The sequence below is a fragment of the Ochotona princeps genome, chromosome 15 (assembly GCF_030435755.1).
Source record: "Ochotona princeps isolate mOchPri1 chromosome 15, mOchPri1.hap1, whole genome shotgun sequence".
NCBI lineage: Eukaryota > Metazoa > Chordata > Mammalia > Lagomorpha > Ochotonidae > Ochotona > Ochotona princeps.
In genome coordinates this window covers 15,962,899-15,980,520 of record NC_080846.1, presented here as the reverse complement: position 1 = coordinate 15,980,520, position 17,622 = coordinate 15,962,899, and the positions used below count along the sequence as shown (strand labels likewise).

General features: G+C 56.5%; 2 protein-coding genes across 3 annotated transcripts; one reads left to right on the top strand and one right to left on the bottom strand.

The window, feature by feature from the left end:
* Window positions 1–10,152: 10,152 nt before the first annotated feature.
* On the top strand, window positions 10,153–13,067 carry CD63 (CD63 molecule). Its single transcript, XM_004589639.3, has 8 exons — window positions 10,153–10,233; window positions 10,811–10,887; window positions 11,755–11,943; window positions 12,077–12,151; window positions 12,251–12,346; window positions 12,456–12,596; window positions 12,725–12,808; window positions 12,915–13,067. Exons 2-8 carry the CDS (start codon window positions 10,822–10,824, stop codon window positions 12,978–12,980), a joined length of 717 nt encoding a protein of 238 aa, XP_004589696.1. The 5' UTR covers window positions 10,153–10,233; window positions 10,811–10,821; the 3' UTR covers window positions 12,981–13,067.
* A 914-nt stretch (window positions 13,068–13,981) lies between these two features.
* On the bottom strand, window positions 13,982–17,344 carry RDH5 (retinol dehydrogenase 5). Of its 2 annotated transcripts, XM_058673573.1 has the most exons (5): window positions 17,107–17,344; window positions 16,236–16,578; window positions 15,896–16,154; window positions 14,677–14,840; window positions 13,982–14,431 (listed from the first exon to the last, which is right to left on the bottom strand). In XM_058673573.1, exons 2-5 carry the CDS (start codon window positions 16,543–16,545, stop codon window positions 14,208–14,210), a joined length of 957 nt encoding a protein of 318 aa, XP_058529556.1. In that variant the 5' UTR covers window positions 16,546–16,578; window positions 17,107–17,344; the 3' UTR covers window positions 13,982–14,207. The 2 variants fall into 2 exon arrangements, with proteins under 2 accessions (XP_058529556.1, XP_004589694.2); XM_004589637.4 differs by having other exon boundaries at window positions 16,236–17,344.
* Between the last annotated feature and the right edge of the window lie 278 nt (window positions 17,345–17,622).

Sequence of the window (17,622 nt, the reverse complement as noted above, 5' to 3'; positions counted from 1 at the left end):
AACCAGAGCCAGCGGCAGTGGCAGCGTGAGAACTTAGCCATAGAAGCTGGAGGAGCTCAGAGGCCAGCGGCTAGAGAGCCTAAGGGGAGGAAGAGGCCGGGAGGGATGGGCATTCCTGAAAATGTTAGGGATGAGCTTGAACCTGGGTCCCTATAGGGCCGGGGGTGGTAAGCAGGCTGAGAAAGGCAGGCGTGCAGCAGATCCGGCAGTAAGAGGAGGCCCGAGGCTGATTGCAGAGGAACCTGAAAAGCTGGAGGTCCAGATACTGGAGTTTCAGAAGGGGCTAGGAGTTGCAGGAACAAGGAGGGCCGAGAGGTGAACCCTCAGAGGCTTCAGGGGAGGACACCATTCGGGGAGGACACCATTCGGGGAGGGACCCAGATGTGGGACCCTATCTTCCCATCTGACTCTGGGCATAGCCAGAGGGCAGAGGGCAGGGGTGCTTTGAGATCTCTGACCTCAGTCCCTCCAGAGTAATTTCTTCTTAATCTCAAACCCATGTCCATAGACAAACAGGAAATGTGCAGAAGACCCAGGTCCTGCTTTTTTTTTTTCCTGGCACACATCAAGGTTGTTGAGTCAATGGGTGCACCTTCTGGCTGGACGTGTCCAGCGGACAGAGGGATGTTGGTTTCTCCCTGGAGAACAAGACATCTTAAAGTTGGCTTGCCTTCGTGCAGGCAGCATGAGAGATAAGAATAGAGTTGGGGTTAGGAAGCTGGAGTACAATGAGGGCCAAAGCCGAGGGTGTAGGGGTGAGGAGAGGAGAAGGTGAAGGGCGGTGAGGAGGCCTAGGCTGCAGACCTTAGAAGGGAAGGTGCATTTTCAAGAGGGATGGGAATTGAGACTGCAACAAAATGGAACAAAACCAGACCACTGTTTCCCTCCCCAAAACCAAAACTGTCAGCTTAACCTTTCATTAACTTCTTTCATCCACAATGTCAGTTATCGTCTAGATCATTCTTTGATGGAGGCCTTCAGGGGCTCCTCTTTTTCTAACAATAATTCTCTCCGGAGCAGCACTTGCCTTTCAGCATACTCCCACCTGTCCAGCTCCAATGTCATTCACCTGCTCATCAGACACAGATCTGGTGGCAGATGCAAAAACGATGGAGTCCAGCTTGTTCCCTCTGGAAGGACATGGCAGGAGACAAGACACCAGAGGAGCAGGACCAGCCCACTTTCAGGACATGTGCCTCCTAGTGTTTCCCTTGAAATGTCTCAGGGCACCTCAGACATGACAGGTTAGGGCAGGTGTTTGGCACAGTCCTTGAGGTTAGGGATGGAGGGGCCTGTGGTGTGTTGTAGTAGGCTAAACTTCAGCCTGCCTCACAGACATCTCCTATGTTGCTGGTTTGAGTCCAGGCTGCTCCACTTCCCATCCAGCATCTTGCTTGATCTGGGAAAGCAGTAGTGGATGGTCCCAAAAGTTCTGTACCTGCATGGGAGACACAGAAGAATCTCCTAGCTCCTGGCTTAGGATCAGCTCAGCTCTGGCATTTGCAGCTATTTGGGGAGTGACCAAATGGATGTCTCTTTGTCTGTCTCACGCTCTCCTTCTCTAACTCTGCCTTTCAAATAAAAATTAAAAAAAAAATTAAGACTCCACTTGAGACACTGGATTGAGTTTCCCTACCCAATTCTGATCCAGCTTCCTGCTAATGCAACTAATGATGGCTCAGGAACTTGGGTGCAGGGCCCAATGCAATAGCATAATGGTTAGGGTCCTCGCCTTGAACGCCCGGGATCCCATGTGGGCGCCAGTTCTAATCCAGCAGCTCTACTTCCCATCCCTGCTTGTGGCCTGGGAAGGCAGTTGAGGACGGCCCAAAGCTTTGGGACCCTGCACTCATGTGGGAGACCTGGGGGAGGCTCCTGGCTCCTGGCTTCGGATTGGCTCAGCTCCAGCTGTTGCGGCCGCTTGGGGAGTGAATCATCGGACGGAAGATCTTCCTCTCTGTCTCTCCTCTCTATATCTGCCTTTCCAATAAAAATTTTTAGAAAATCTTTTTTAAAAATTATTTATTTTTATTGGAAAATCAGATATACGTAGAGGAGCAGAGAAGAGAGGAAGATCTTCCATCCAATGATTCACTCCCCAAGCGGCCACAACGGCTGGAGCTGAGCCAATCCGAAGCCAGGAGCCTCTTACGGGTCTCCCACATGGTTCAGGGTCCTAATGTCTTGGCTGTCCTCCACTGCGTTCTCAGGCTACAAGCAAGGAGCTGGATGGGAAGAGGAACAGCTGGGATAAGAACCAGCACTCATATGGGATCACAGTGCATGCAAGGCAAGGACTCCAGGAACTAGGCTACCGCACTGGGCCCAATAAAAACTACTAAAAAAAATTCCTCAGGTGTTAAGAGGAGAGTAACAATACTACACCGATTTCAGAGGATCATGAATCATGGGGAGGTCAAGTGTCTCGCATCATGGACTGTAGGTTTGTATGCTTGTGTCAGAACTTTTTTGAGTATTCTTCAGCTGCTTTAAATGAAGAAGGACTGAGGGCTGCTGAGTTCACCTGGTGGAAGATGCGTGAGGCAGGGAAAAGTGTTGATGCTCAGAGTTATGGTGTCCGGTATGTATCAGGGAGCTAGGAACAATTTGAGAGAGAGGAGTTGGTGCGCTTGGCCTTAATTCTATGAGTGGACAAGGCTGCCACCTCCTGGTGGGATTCAGAATGCTGGCTCCTTGGAGGTGGAATGAAAACCAAAATTTTTTTGGGAGTGCACATATTTTGCATCTTCGCTTTAGACTCCTGGGTCCCAAAAGTGCTAGGAGTATATATATATCTTAATGCACTAAGCTTCTTCTTGTCTCCAGCCCATCCTGCATCTTGTCTTCCCCTCACCACCTTGAGGTTTCAGGTTTTGGTCCCCCAATTTGCAGGAACTAACCCCCTCGGAGCTTCCCAGCTGCTTGCTCTCCTCAGATTCAGTTCTGAGGGTGGCACCCTGACAGCTTCACGGAAAAGGAGCTGGGTGAGATCTGGACATGCGGATCTATCCTGATCCCCAGGGCAGGGGAACTGTGACTGAGAGCCCCGCCCACTGTCCTGGTCTCCCTGGCAACTGTTCTTCAGCTAAGGGGTGCCCTGCTCCCGACATTACCCAGGCAATCTTTAGGCCCGCCTCCTTCAAGGTCCTGACTGGTTCATAGCAGATGTGGGCCAGGTCCTGCACAAGGATGTCGGCGGGAAGGGTGTGCAGGAAAGAAGGAATGGCCCTGTGAGGGGGAACCTTTCAGGACCTGCAGGGATACTTGCAGCTCCTGGGAGGGTCCGGTTACTCCTCCTGAAGGGGACCAGTCACCAGGGTCCGCAGGGTCTGCAGCCAGGGAGGCCAGGGTCTGCCAGAGAGGTGCTGCAGCCAGGCGGGGAGACGAAGCGGCCATCCTGCACCCCTGCCACCAGAGTGGGCTCAACAGGGAGTAGTTTTCTTCCGCAGACCTACGCTCCTCAGTCCCGAGCCAGGGTCTCTGCTCTTACAACCGGCCACCCTTGTTTCGGAGTCAGGGTGATGGACATTAAGGGGGTTGGGGGTTGTGATCTCCTAAGAAGGTGTGTGTGTGTGTGTGTATGGGGGTCATCCCTCAGGCTCCCTATCCCAGCCCTCCCTACCATGCTGTGCTCCCTGGGACTATGGGAGAGGCTAGTTTGATCAGGGTGCCTACAGACCCTGAGTGGAGGGAGGAGCCCTTTCTTAGGTAATGACCTCCTTGCCCACACTGTGCACAACACCCTGCAATTGTCTTGCCCCGTCCCTTGGCAGCCCTGGGAAGCCTTTGATCCCCAGGGCCCTCTAAGCGAACTGCAGGTTGGGAGCAAGCGATAAAGGATGTGTGTTTTGGGTGGTGGTGGTGATGGTAGTGCAGACAGGGCTCGACTGGCCCAGTCCCTTGTGCTCTCAGGCCAGCCCTGCACCTGCTGGGGGCCACCCTTTCCTCTCTTGACACCCCCCTCCAGGCCTCCTTGCTCTTTCCTGTTTCCTCTGCATGATTCCTTCCCTGGGCCTCCAAGGACCAGCCACTCCGTTCCTAGGACTGCCACCATTCTCACTGCTGGCCAGGCAAGGAGGGGGTTGAGGGAGCCTGGAACTCTATCCAGGTCTCCCGTGGGGGAGACAGGAACCCAAGCTCTTGGGCCATCTTCTGCTGCTTTCCCAGGCACAGAAGAGGGAGCTGGGGAGGGAGCATGCATCTCAGGTCTTCAGGCGGGACTGCTGGGACTAGCAAGCAGTCAGGCAAGGCAGTCCCAGCACCCCTACCCAGCACTCCTACACCCACCTGCCACCATGTGCTGGAGTGTTTGTCTCTGCCTATGCACTTAGAGGCAGGGACTCTTGGCATACCACTTGGGACACTGGCATCCTGGTTCTGTTTCTCATTATTTTTTAAGATCCATTTATTTTGGGCCCGGCGGCGTGGTCTAGCGGCTAAAGTCCTCGCCTTGAAAGCCCCGGGATCCCATATGGGCGCCGGTTCTAATCCTGGCAGCTCCACTTCCCATCCAGCTCCCTGCTTGTGGCCTGGGAAAGCAGTTGAGGACGGCCCAATGCGTTGGGACACTGCACCCACGTTGGAGACCCGGAAGAGGTTCCAGATTCCCGGCATCGGATCGGCGCGCACCGCACCGGCCCGTTGCGGCTCACTTGGGGAGTCAGTCATCGGACGGAAGATCTTCCTCTCTGTCTCTCCTCCTCTGTGTATATCTGGCTGTAATAAAATGAATAAATCTTTAAAAAAAAAAATAAAAAATAAAAAAAAAGATCCATTTATTTTTATTGGAAAGTCAAACATACAGAGAGGAGGACAGAGAGGAAGATCCTCCGTCCAATGATTCACTCCCCAAGTGGTCACAATGGCTGGTGCTGCGCCGATCTGAAGCCAGAAGCTTCTTCCAGGTCTCCCACGTGGGTGCAGGGTCTCAAGGCTTTCTGCTGTCCTCGACTGCTTTCCCAGACCACAAGCAAGGAACTGGATTAGAACTGGCACCCATATGGGATCCCAGCACATGCAAGGTGAGGACTTTAGCCATTAGGTTACCACGCTGGACCTTCTGCTTCTAATTTTAACTTCCTGCTCGTGTGCCCTGTGGGAGGCTTGGGCTCTTGCTTTAGTGCTTGCCCTCCATTGCCACGGGAGTCCTGGATTGAGTTCCCACCTGCCAGCTTCAGCTGGGCCCAGCCCTAACCATTGCAAGCGTTTGTGAGAGTGACCCTCATCTCCATACAATCCCAATGCCTTGTCTGTTTAGGATTTCCACTCATGGATAAGCAAATGTTTGGCCTTTCAATCCCCAATATTGCATTTGTCTTGTTTCTCCCATGTTCCTTTCTGCTCTGTTCTGGCAAAGACTTTAGCCGGGAATGTGTGTGTCTCAGGTGGATGTCACCATATTCCTGTGCTGGATGTGTAGAAGCTAGAGACCTCCCCAGAGCAGTCAGTGTGTGAAGATGATGAGGGTCCTGAGCCGCCCACCTGCCTCCACTCACCAGACGGGCTTGTGCATTCACCTTACTGTTAATGGTGGCAGTTGCTGGGAAGAGGCTGGGACAGGAGCCAAGCAAGGTCAGGCACTGAAGACTGAGCCAAGCATCACAAACAGTAGCTGGGTCTTGGGACTGGAATGGGTGTCTAGGCTAAGATCAAGGTTGTTGGGATAGAAGGAGGTTGGGCTGATACCCTCACCCCTATCTTGGCTATCTTTGTTGGGGTGGAGTGTCCAGATAATTGTCAGGTGAGTCTAAGAGCAGAATACAATATTTACAATTCTTTTTATTTACTTGAAAAGGGAAGGGCCCAGCATGGGGCCTAGTGGCTAAAGCCCTTAGCTTGCATGTGCCAGGATCCCATAGAGGCGCCAGTTCTAATCCTGGCAGTCCCGCTTCCCATCTAGTTCCCTGCTTGTGGCCTGGGAAAACAGTCGAGGATGACCCAAAGGATCCTGCACCCGCATGGGAGACCTGGAGGAGATTCCTGGCTCCTGGCTTCGGATTGACACAGCTCTGGCTGTTGTGCTCAGATGGAATATCTTCCTCTCTACCTCTCCTCTTCTCTGCATATCTGACTTTATAATACAAAAAAAATTTTTTTTAAGATGTATTCATTTTTATTGCAAAGTCAGATTTAGAAAGAGGAGGACAGAAAGGAAGATCTTCAGTTCGATGATTCATTCCCCAAGTGACCACAACGGCTGATGATACGCCAATCTGAAGCCAGGAGCCAGGAACTTCCTCCAGGTCTCCCACACAGGTGCAGGGTCCCAAGGCTTTGAACTCTCCTCCACTGCTTTTCTAGGCCACAAGCAGGGAAGTGGGGCCACCAGGATTAGAATAGGCGCCCATATGGTATCCCAGTGCATTCAAGGCAAGGAATTAGCCACGAGGCTACTGTGCTGGCCAGAAAGAAAGAAAGAAAGAAAGAAAGAAAACAAAAGAAAGAAAAGAAAAGGAAGGAAAAGAAAAGAAAAGGGAAGAAAAGATCTTCTGTAAACTGGTTCATTCCCCAATTGGCTCAGCTGGAGCTGAGCTAATCCAAAGCTAGGAACCAGGAGCCTCTTCTGGGTCTCCCTGTGGGTGCAGTGTCCCAAGGTTTTGGGCCATCCTCTACTGCTTTCCCAGGGTACAAGCAGGGAGCTGGATGGGAAGTGGAGCAGCTGGGAGTACAAGGACCCCCAAATGTAGCGCGGGCACCAGAATGGGCGATTCATCCCTCCTCCCTTCTCCCCCTCCCTGTGCATCCAGCTCCACCTAGGCCGATCTGTAGGTTGCCTGGCCCTCCCTCTTGCCACTGCAGCTGCCACTCTACATCTGTTGTGGCTTGCTCGCAGCCCCTCCCCTGGTGTGTCCTCTCCTGGCCTTCACCCCTGTTCTCTCCCTGCCCACCCACATGTCTGCACTTCCTCCCCCAACTCTTCTGCCTCAGTAGGAGCCCTTGCCACTGCTGAGAGAAGGCCCCCTCAGCCAATGGCTCTCCCTTGCTTCCCATCATCCGATTTGACACTCCTGGCCAAGGCTCCCTCTTTGCCTCTCAAGGTTCCCTTTTATACTGCCCTTTTAGAAATAGGGAAGTAAGCATAGGCTTCAGGACCCTCTGAACTCACAGGTCACATCTTCAGCTTGGGGCTGGGTCTGTGGCACTGTAGGTTAAATCCCTGCCCATGGTCAGATCCCAGATAGACTCATATATGTCTGGCTGTTCCACTTCTTTTTTTTTTTTTTTTTAAGATTTATTTATTTTAATTGAAAGGCAGATAGGCAGAGAGCAGAGACAGAGAGGAAGATCTTCCATCCGATGGTTCACTCCCCAAGTGACCGCAATGGCTGGAGCTGAGCCAATCTGAAGCCAGGAACCAGGAGCTCTTTCAGGTCTCCCATGTGGGTGTAGGGTCCTAAGACTTTGGGCTGTCCTCAACTGCCTTCCCAGGCCACAAGCTGTGATCCAGCTCCCTGCTGTTAGTCTGAAAAAGTAGTGGAAGAAGGCTCAAGTGCTTGGGCTCTTGCACCCATGTGGGAGATCAGGAGGAAACTCCTGGCTGTGAACTGGCCCAGCTCAAGCCATTGCAGTTATTTGGGGAGTGAACCAGAACATGGAAGAGCTTTCTTCTCTGTAACTCCACCTTTAAAATAAAAAAAAGAAAATCATAAAAAAAAAAATGCTCAGTTGCTGTGACTCCATGCCTCCGAGCCGGTCTCTTTATCTCTAAAGCAGAACAGCAGTGACCTCCCAAGCCTGCGGTGAAGACAGCCCTGACCTCACGGACAGACCTTATGGTCCAGCCCAGGACCCTGCCCTGCAAGGACCCTCCGCTTTCTGCTCCTTTCTGGCTGCTGGTTCCCACTCCCATGTTCCTTCAATGGAACAGTTCTCTGAGGCTGCCTCTGTTTTTTTTTCCCTAGCTCTGACCCTCACAAATCTGAATTTAACGCCAGGGTTGTCGAGCGGTGGCTTAACAAACCACACCACTGTGTCTGCCCCCAACCACAGATTTACAGATCACGTTTTTGTTTGTTTGCTTGTTTTTAAACACTTACTTATCTGAAAGACGGGGTGATGCAGACAGAGGGAGAGACAGACATCTGTTGGATGAAGCCAGGAGCTTGGGAACCCTGTCCTGATCTCCCAGGTGGGTGTTAGGAGCCCAGGCATGCAGGCTATCCTGTGCTGTCTTCCCAGGCACATCAGCAGGGAGCCGGGTTGGAAGTAGAGCAAAACAGACTCGAACTGGTGCTGCAGTGTGGGATAATGGCAATTTAACTCACTGCACTACAATGCCATGCCTGCGGTCACTTCCATCTCTAGTCTGACTCCTCTTGCCTTAGTTTCCTGGTGTGTGTGTGCATATGCACATGTGAGGTATCCAGCTGGAGGCCCTGGTGTGCTTCTCGTAGCAGGTGGTCCCTGGGTATCAAGATATGGCCTCCATACTCCATCCCATGAGTCACACAGCCACGGTTCAGCCATCCTCCAGGCCGCCCAAATACCCCAACAGCATTCTGAAGCACACACAAGGCACCCTTCCTATCTTAGTCCCCATCTTGTGAGGCATTCAGGGACTGCCTTATGTGATGGAGCACACTGCCATCCTAGCTAACCAAGTCCATTTCTCAGGGCCCACTCTGGGTCCTGGCTCCCACCTCCTCAGCTGTTTCCGACCCGGCTTCTGCAGCTGGCTCGCCCATGTGTGCTAGTCCAGCCCAGGAGCAAGTGTTGAACTTGGTGCTGGGAGATCCAAGGTCTTTCAGTCTGGTCTGCAGACCACATTCCCCCCATCTTCACCACATCCTTCCCTGGCCCTTTGAGGCAGCCAACCCCAGCTTCCACGTGCTTTCACACAAGGCTGCTTTAATCCTGTGCGGAGCCCAGAACTCGCCCCTGAATCCTGTAAGTTCACCTCTTCCCTTCTCCTGCACCCTTGTCCCTCAGCTGAGTCCTTCCGGCTGTCACCTGAGGCGTCTGTCTTCACTGCGAGGACAGGAGGACCATATGAGTTGGGCAGGCAGCCACCACCCTCTCCCCTCACTGCCTCCTTCTACAAGCCTGGCATCCCATGGCAGCGATGAATGCTCCTTTCTTCACACTCCTTGCCACTCCTCCTCCACGGACTGCCCGCCTGATAACGGGGAGCAAGGTCCAGCAGGGGCTTGGTGTGCCTGGTTGGAAGGTGGCGATCCTGGAGACTGGCTCTTGGCCCAAACACCTCCCCCACCCCACTGGCTCTGGTCAGCTACTTGCCTTCCGGGTGCAGCTACAGCCCAAGATTCAGGCAGTGAGTGGCTCCAGGGGCAGGATCAGAACCTAAGGGGTGGCACTGAGGCTGGACCACATGTGGAAGTGCACTCAGCTCCCCTGAGGCCACCACCCTGTCACTGGCCTCTGGAGCGGTCTGCAGTGTGCTGGGCTGAGCTGGGGGAATCCCAGCCCGTCCTACCCACCCCCCAGGCAGGGCACAGGCACCCTCAGAGGAGTCCAGATCTTGCCAAAGTTCCACACCCCTGAGGGAAGGACCCACTCTGTCGCGAAGTGGCCGGGTGGGGTGGCCCTTGAAGATGGTTGCCTCCCTTCTTTCAAGCCAGCAGCCCTCACAGAGGATTCGGGAGATTTCTCGGGGACGTTTCTGGAAGTCCCCAGGCAGTCCAGTGGACTCGGGGACAGGGGGTGGGATGCGGGAGCCCAAACCCAGACAGGGCAGAGGCATTGGGTGGGCTTGGGGAGGCGGTGGAGGAAGTCCCGAGCAGGGACACCCGCCTCCCGTCCCCAGCCTATCGGCCGTCCTCCCCGAGGGCAGCTCCCGGCCATCTGCCGGCTCCTTCGCTTTCCTCTGGTCCGCCTCCTTCGCCGCGCCCAGGGCCAGCGGGAGCCAGGCGACGCTCGGCCCCGCCGTCCTACCCTGAGCTGGCGCGGGGCTGGGGACTATGCCAGGACCCCGAGGCGCCGGGAGCTCCTGGCAGTCGCTGCGGGCCCTGACCCGCATGGGGTGGGCGCTGGTTATCAGGCCCGGGGCCACGCGGCCGCGGTGGGGCCGGGGGCTCGGCCCGCCCCGGTGACTCAGGCCGCAGCTGTTCCGGCGTCACATGAGGGAGGCTGGCGGCCACCTGGCGGGGGCGGGCGCCGGAGCCCGGGGCGGGGCCGTGGCGGGCGGGCGGGGCAGCCGGCGCCGGGGCTGGGGGGCGCCGCTAGAGAGCCCCGGGACCGCGGCGGGAGCGGAGCGCGTAGCCTCGGGAAGCGCAGGTGAGGCCTGGGGCCGCGGGGTCCCGGCCGGCAGCCGCAGTCCCCGCGTCCAGACCAGCTCGCCCCGGGATACCGAAGGCCAGCCCCGCGCTCTCGGCCCCGGAGCAACTTTGCTTGGAAGTTCCAGAAGCCTGGGAGGGGAGGGCGGGGGTGCCTGCCACACTTCTCCCCTCCCCCGGGGGACTGCCGGGACCGAGTCCAGGGGGAGAGGAGCGTGCGTGCGGGGTGGGTTCGGGACCGGGCGAAGGGCTATTTTATCGGACTGCCTGGGCTCCCCGGGTTGCTGGGGCCGAGAGTCGGCGTCGACCTCGAGCCCCTGGCCGCTGCCCTTGGATCTGCCCGAGGGCCCCCGGTCCCCTGTCCTGGGCGGCGGGAGAGTTCCGCGGGGCTCCCACCCCGCCGCGGGAGCCGAGAGGGGGCTGGGCGACGTGGATCTGACCGCGGGGTTTCCGGGTGGGAGGGTCCGGGAGTGGGGGCCGGGCAGGGAAGGCCTCGAGGGCCGGCAGGGAGCCGGGAAACCGAAGTCCCCCCTCGGCCGGTTCCAAGTCTCCCTTCCTCGCCTCCCCTTGAACCCCAGGTCCTGCAGCCATGGCGGTGGAAGGAGGCATGAGATGTGTCAAGTTCTTGCTCTACGTCCTGCTGCTGGCCTTTTGCGTGAGTGCGAGGACGGGAGCGGGAGCGCTGGCGGGGCGGGGTGAGCCCTGGCGCCCGAGAACGGAGGACCGGAGAAAGAAAGCAGCTGAAGACCAGATGTGCTGTCCAAGCCCAGGGACTGGGCCGAAGGCGGCGCCGCCACCCCGCGCTGTGGCTTTCAGGGATCCCTGAGGCCTGCTGAGGGCTGAAAAAGGCCATCATGGCACGCGGCACCCCCACTCCCACCCCATCCCTCCTGGCCCTTCCTGTCTGGTGACCCAACCACTTGTGATTCTCAGGGCGGTGGGGCAACCAGCCAACGGCCCGATGCTATCACCATGAGGTCTCTGTCCCCATCAGCCTGTGGCCCTGTCTTCCTGCGCCCCACATCCTTCCCCCATCTCCTCCCAGAGGTTTTTTTTTTCTTTCTTTTTTTTTTTTTCTGGTGTGGGGAGGCCAGGAAGGGCGCTGCCCCCTGCAGTTGGAAAAGCCACTATTTGTGCAGGGAGGGGCTCACTGGTTTTGCCCCCTTCTCCTTCCTGGCGTGAGGAACTTAGTCACAGGTGAGGCGTGGGCTGACCACTCCAACCCCACCCCACTCTGCCCCCGGGACACGGCCAGGGCAGAGCTGGGCGCCTGGAGGCTTGTCCCAACTCTTCCTGTGGCCTGGAATGTGTGCCCTGAGGTCCAGGCTGGCTGGTGGCTTCTTTTGCATTTGGTCCCAGGCTTCTGGGACTCCCTTCTCCCAGGGCGCCTGGAGCAGCTTCCCCAGTGTGGGACAGGGATGGGCCATCTCTCCTGCCCAGCCCTGTCCTACTCTATGTTCTGGTGGGCTGCCGGCTGGTGGGTCTGGCCTGACTGTCGCGCCTGCCCACCCCTCTATCTCAGGCCTGTGCGATAGGACTGATTGCCGTGGGTGTTGGGGCCCAGCTTGTCCTGAGTCAGACCATAACCCATGGGGCCACTCCCGGGTCCCTGCTGCCAGTGGTCATCATCGCAGTGGGCGCCTTCCTCTTCCTGGTGGCCTTTGTGGGCTGCTGCGGGACGTGCAAGGAGAACTACTGTCTCATGGTCACGGTGAGTGGGAGCCACCCACCAGGACTGCCCCGGAGGCCTTTCTGTGGTTGGGGGCAGCAGCGGGTGGGTGAGGCTGGGCTGGGGTATATGGCTGTGGACTGGTGACCTTGACTCATGTCCTCCGCTCCCGCAGTTTGCTGTCTTCCTGTCTCTCATTATGCTGGTGGAAGTGGCTGCAGCCATCGCTGGTTATGTGTTTAGAGACAAGGTGAGCAGGGAGGGAGAGAGGGCAGAGCCCTACCTGGGCCGCTCTGAACTCTGGGGTAGCCCGAGTTCCAATCTCACCGAGGCTGTTCCTAATCCCTAGGTGATGTCTGAGGTGAACAAGGACTTCCAGCAGCAGATGCAGAGCTACCTGACGGACAACCACACTGCTTTCGCCTTGGACAAGTTGCAGGAAGATGTGAGTAGGGCTGTGGCGGGAGGCAGGGGAAGGGTTGTGATGCAATGAAGGGAAGTTCCTTTCCATCCTGTGGGTGGAGGGTTACTTCTTGCCCCTTTCCCTTGTCCAGTACAAGTGTTGTGGGGCTGCTAACTACACGGATTGGGCGGCCATCCCTGGCCTGGGCAAGGACCGGGTTCCTGACTCCTGCTGTGTCAATGTGACCGCGCACTGTGGGGTGGCATTCAATGTGACGGACATTTATGTTGAGGTAGGCAGAAGACCGAGAGAGGGTGGGGCTTGGGTAACCTGGAGGGGGAGCAGGGTCAGGGATGGGAGAGTGGTGTTGGAGTGCTGGGAGGTACGTGGGAAGTTCTGGTGGTGTCTGCCTCCCCTCAGGGCTGTGTGGAGAAGATTGGGCTGTGGCTGAGGAAGAATGTGTTGGTGGTGGCTGCGGCAGCATTGGGCATTGCCTTTGTGGAGGTGAGAGATGGTCTGGGCAGGGGCCGGGTGCCTGGGTGTATTGGGGTCCCATGGGCACATCTAAGGTGGGCAGCCTTCCTGACCCTCCACCTCCCCATTCTCCTAGATCCTGGGCATTGTCCTGGCCTGCTGCCTCGTGAAGAGCATCCGAAGCGGCTATGAGGTGATGTAGGGCTCTCTGCAGCCCCCTCCATCTAGGGAAGCCGAGTCATATTCACCAGGTTTTTCCATTAAACGGATTATTTTTTCAGACCCAAAAGAGAGATGCTGTCAATTTGTCTTAAAGAGCGATCCTTGGGCTTACGCCATGGTGTAGCAGGCTAAGCCTCTGCTGTGCAGTGCCGGCATCCCATTTGGGTGTTGGTTCGAATCCCAGCTGCTCCATTTCTGATTCAGTTCCCTGCTAATGTTCTTGGGAAGGCAGTGGAGGATGGCTTAAGTCCTTGGGCCCCTGTACCAAAATGGGAGACCCAGAGGAAGCTCCTGGCTCTACTGGCCCACCTCAGGCCATTGGAGCTATTTGGGAAATGAACTAGTGGATGGAAGATCTGTCTCTCTTCTCTCTGTAATTCTGCCTTTTGTGAAAACAACAACAAAAGTGCAAATCTCAACCCTTTTCTTCCTATTTATGTTCTGTGCTCTGTGCACCTCTGGGGAAGGCAGACGTGTGTGTGTGTGTGTGTGTGTGTGTGTGTGTGTGTGTGTGGTGTTGGGGGGCACCTGGGAAAAGACGATGTACTTGAATGTGTTGCTTGGGCTGGAAGGGGGAGGTAGGATCTGGAGGTTATGGTGCAGTGCCCTCCCTGCCCTTCTCTGCTCTGTGCTAGAACATTCATGAAACTACTTCCCTTGTAACTCACAGGGATTCCCACCAAGGCCTTATTTCTGGGAACCCCTCCCAGGTCACTTGCAGTCATCTTCCCGGGCTTCTGTGCACTCAGGGCCACGCCCCTCGCTCCTGGTCCTCAGGAGGAACCTGCCCCTTCCAGGATGCGGATGAGATTCTGTGGCCACTGTCCCTCGTTCTGGACTTAGAAGACTGAGTATTGCTTTTTCTTCCACGGAAACCACCCATGTGGACGCTTCTGCTGCTTCATCACCATTTTTCCTGCCCCATGGGAAACAGATCAAGTACAAATGCAGAAATGCAGGCACGAGGAAAGTGCCCTCTGGTGGCCACTCCTTTAGGTGCAGCTTCAAAGTTCACCCAAAGATAAAGGGGTTCCCCCAGTGTCCCATAGTGGGTGCCTGTGCCCTGATCGCTTACACTTTGCTTTTCTAGACAGTACACATTTATTGCATGCCTGTTTGGTGCTAGATGCCAGGTAGTACCAGAGGGAGGACAGTAGTGGATCCCAGTGCTTGCCCTTGGAAAGCAGCCCCTGCTGGGCGGATTGACTCAGTAGACTGCCTGGGCAGGCTTGGGAAGGACCCAGCACAGCACGGCATCCACCAGGCTGGCTGGCAGGTAGGAGGCAGGCAGCCAGAGCAGCTTGGCGTCCCAGCCAGGGCTGTAACGGGTTCGGGGGTGACGAGCAGTCAGGGCATGTTCCAGGCACTTGCTCACCTTGGTGAGGTCTGGGTCACAGATCAAGTTCATGATGTGCCGCTGCACTGTCAGGTCTGCAGGCCCAAGATGGGTTTTGTCAACCTGTGTCCTAAGGCCCGTTGCCCACCCCTCAGGCTCTATCTTCTAGGTCCTGGGGCGTGTTCCCAGCAAGATGAGAGGGCTCCTGGGTCCCTGCCCCACTTTGGGGGCAAGGGAGAGTCCCTGTGGCATCACATCGGTCCTCACCAATCCCAGCAGGCCAATGGGGGCTGGGCTCTAGAACCCACTTTCCATACCCCCAGCTGGCCCTGTTACTCACACTTAGTGAGGAAGGTCTCTCCGTAGTGGGCCTGTGTGGCTGGTGGCAGCCGTGCCCAGCAGGCCTGCAGGCCACTCTCCAGCGCCTCCAGGTTGGTCACAGGTGTTTGGAAGAAGCCAGGCTCCACGATGGAGACACGGACCCCAAAGGGAGCCACATCCCGCCTAGAATGGGAGCAGAGAGAGGGCCCTGGGGGCTTGTCCTGTAGGACACAGGTGGGGGTGCGGAGGATGTTCCCACCGGTAAGGGACACGAGGCCTGACGGGGGGCCGCTGCCAGCCAGGGGATGAAGGGATGTTTAAAGTTTGTTTCTCTCTCCATTTTTCTCTGGTCTATAGCAGATGTCGATAGACTTTTCCTTAAGGGGCTACATGATGGTTCAGGGACTGCAGGCTAAGAAACTGCTGTTACCATTACAAGCTTGTGGCAGCTGGGAAGCACAGTTGGCCTACTTTGGACCTAAAGGAACCCCATTTCCTAACTTCCAGAACACAGGCTTGGGTTCTGAGTGTTGATCTGAAGGCAGCAGGATCTGGTTGGGAGGGGAGGGGGGCACCTCCCATGGCCCTGGTGCCGATGTCACGAGAAGTTCAGGTATGGGGTGTGTTCCAGGCTGAGGAAGTGGGACAAGGGGGAGAATGTTGAGTATGATGGATGAAGGTGAGGGGTGCTGGGCTGGAGCAGCCTGTACTTGGACTCAAGCCCTGCTCCCATCGTCCTCACCCAGCCTCCTTGGTCTACCTACAGGCCTCTGAACGTGACTGTTTAACCAGGAGTGGGGCAGGGGAGCACAGGGAGCGGCCTGGGAGGCTTGTGGGCTGGGGGCAAGGCCCAGCAAGCCCATCAATTGTTTGCACTATTGCCTGCTTTTTGGGCTTATGTTGGTTTCCTCATGAGGCTAGCAGGCTGAACACTTCAGTCTGAGTGCTCAGGACCTACCAGGCCCCATGGATTCCCTCTATTCACCTCCCACAACTTCTGGGAGGTAGGTTTTCTCATCCCCGCTTAAGAGATGAGGTGAAGAGAAGGAATCTTTGTAAGATTATCAGACTCACAGGAATCAGTTTGGATCTGAATCTATGAAGTCTAGCCCTGAACTCTGTCCTGCTAAATCCTCCACTCTCCTGGGTCTTAGATTTGACTGGTCTGTGGTGGCAGGCACTAATTGGTTACTTGGTCTGTCCTTTGGGCTTAGAGCCCCAGTCTGGTACCCTCTTACCTCAGGCTGTCAGAGAAAGCCTCCAGGCCAAACTTGGAGACGCAGTATCCCCCACCGTTGGCTGCCAGGCGACCTAGGACGCTGGTGATGTTCACCACCCGGCCCCGGGCCTGCTGCAGCAGGGGCAGCAGGGCCAGAGTGACCCCAATGGGCCCTAATGTGTTCACACTCAACACGTGGTAGAAATTGTCTCGGGTCAGCCACGGTGTGGGCCCGATGATGCCCGCCACGCCAGCATTATTCACCAGACCGAAAAGCCCTGTGGGGACAGAAGACGATGCCGAGGGCAGGCAGGGGAGGCACCTCCACAACAAGTGACCCCTGTGGCCAGGGTGCTCACCTGTTTCCTTAACGTGCATCTCCACCCACGTGGCTGCCCGCTGAACACTCTGGGGGTCAGTGACATCCAGCAGGGTGGTGTGGAGGCGGGAGGAGGCCACCTGCTGCAGCTTCTCTGCGCCCGAGGGCGTCAGGCAGCCAGCCAGGACCTGGAAACCCCTCTGGTCCAGTCGCAGTGCCAGGAGGCGCCCAAAGCCTGAGTCACAACCGGTGATGAAGACGAAGGCATCGCTGGCGGGCAGCCTCTGACGGTCCCTGAACCACCATACCACGGCCCAGAGCAAGGCACCCAGTAGCAGAGGCAGCCACATGGTGGGGGGCCCCAGTGGCCTGTAGGTGGCAGCCTAGGCCGGGTGGGAAAACCTGGCCAGTTGACCATGGTCCCCCACCCTTGCCTGCAATATCCTCCCTGTCTGAGAACATCTGGGCTGAGCTGTTTGGTGAATGACTGACAACTACAGCTCATGTATGCAGTGCAAAGATGTGGGCAGGCCCTGCACTGTGGCTAACCTGACTCAAAGCAGACACACCAGTCTTGGGTGCAGGCCTGCTGTTCTGCAGCAGAGACTTTGTTAGCTAACACTTCTCCTCTGCCATGAAACCAGGGACCCTTCAACGCCTAAGCGTAACCTGGGCCTTGTGTCTGGAACCGCAGATGGAGTTGGAAGCCCTTTATTTGAGTTCAGGTGACCCCCAACTTGTCTGCTAGTATCTTTGGACTTCATTGGCCAGGTGGGGCTGACACCCTCAAAGTCCTGAGGGTCACTGGACATTGTAAAAGGAATGAACATGTGACAAGCCTGGAGTTCCCACTTAGGGCCACACGGGAAACCCAGGTCCTCCTCTCCCAGCCCTCAGCGCCCAGCATCCACCTTACCTCCTGGGAGGACAAGCTCGCAGGTCCTACAATGCCTGAAGCTGCTGCTTTTGCTTTTAAGGAGATTTTCCTCCCAGCTTCCCAGGCTCACACACCAGCTACAGCAGAGGCCCAAGTCCAGAGTGGGTGGCCTCAGATGCCAGGAGTATTAAACATCTGTGCTTGCGAGGGGGTGGGGCAGTGGGCTGGGGAGGAGGAGCCCTGGGAGGTTGGAGGCCTGAGGCCGGCTGCCTGAGGCCGGTTGCCTGAGGCCAGGGTGTAGCAGAGGCCATTCTGCCCAGGCTGGGGCTGTCTTCAGCCTGGGGAAGTGACCACTTTGATCATGTTCTCCCAGGGGCTGGAGCTTTCAGGATGGTAGCTGCCCCTCTTTGTTGGTGGCCTTGGTGACCTGTCATCCCTCCCCCTTCTCAGTGCTGACCTGCCTCCTAGAGTTAATCTTGCACCTGGCTCAGACTCATGACAGTGCTTAGTGCCAGCCTGGGAGTGATCATGAGCACGTGGCAAGGCAGGG

Excerpts from the sequence above, each read along its gene's own strand:
- CD63 (XM_004589639.3), top strand. The coding sequence starts at position 10,822 with ATGGCGGTGGAAGGAGGCATGAGATGTGTCAAGTTCTTGCTCTACGTC. Across the intron at positions 10,888-11,754 it reads TCCTGCTGCTGGCCTTTTGC|GCCTGTGCGATAGGACTGAT; the intron begins GTGAGTGCGAGG and ends CCTCTATCTCAG. Across the intron at positions 12,809-12,914 it reads TGGGCATTGCCTTTGTGGAG|ATCCTGGGCATTGTCCTGGC; the intron begins GTGAGAGATGGT and ends CCATTCTCCTAG.
- RDH5 (XM_004589637.4), bottom strand. The coding sequence starts at position 16,545 with ATGTGGCTGCCTCTGCTACTGGGTGCCTTGCTCTGGGCCGTGGTATGG. Across the intron at positions 14,841-15,895 it reads GCTTTCTCTGACAGCCTGAG|GCGGGATGTGGCTCCCTTTG; the intron begins GTAAGAGGGTAC and ends CTCCCATTCTAG. Across the intron at positions 14,432-14,676 it reads AGAGACCTTCCTCACTAAGT|ACCTGACAGTGCAGCGGCAC; the intron begins GTGAGTAACAGG and ends TTGGGCCTGCAG.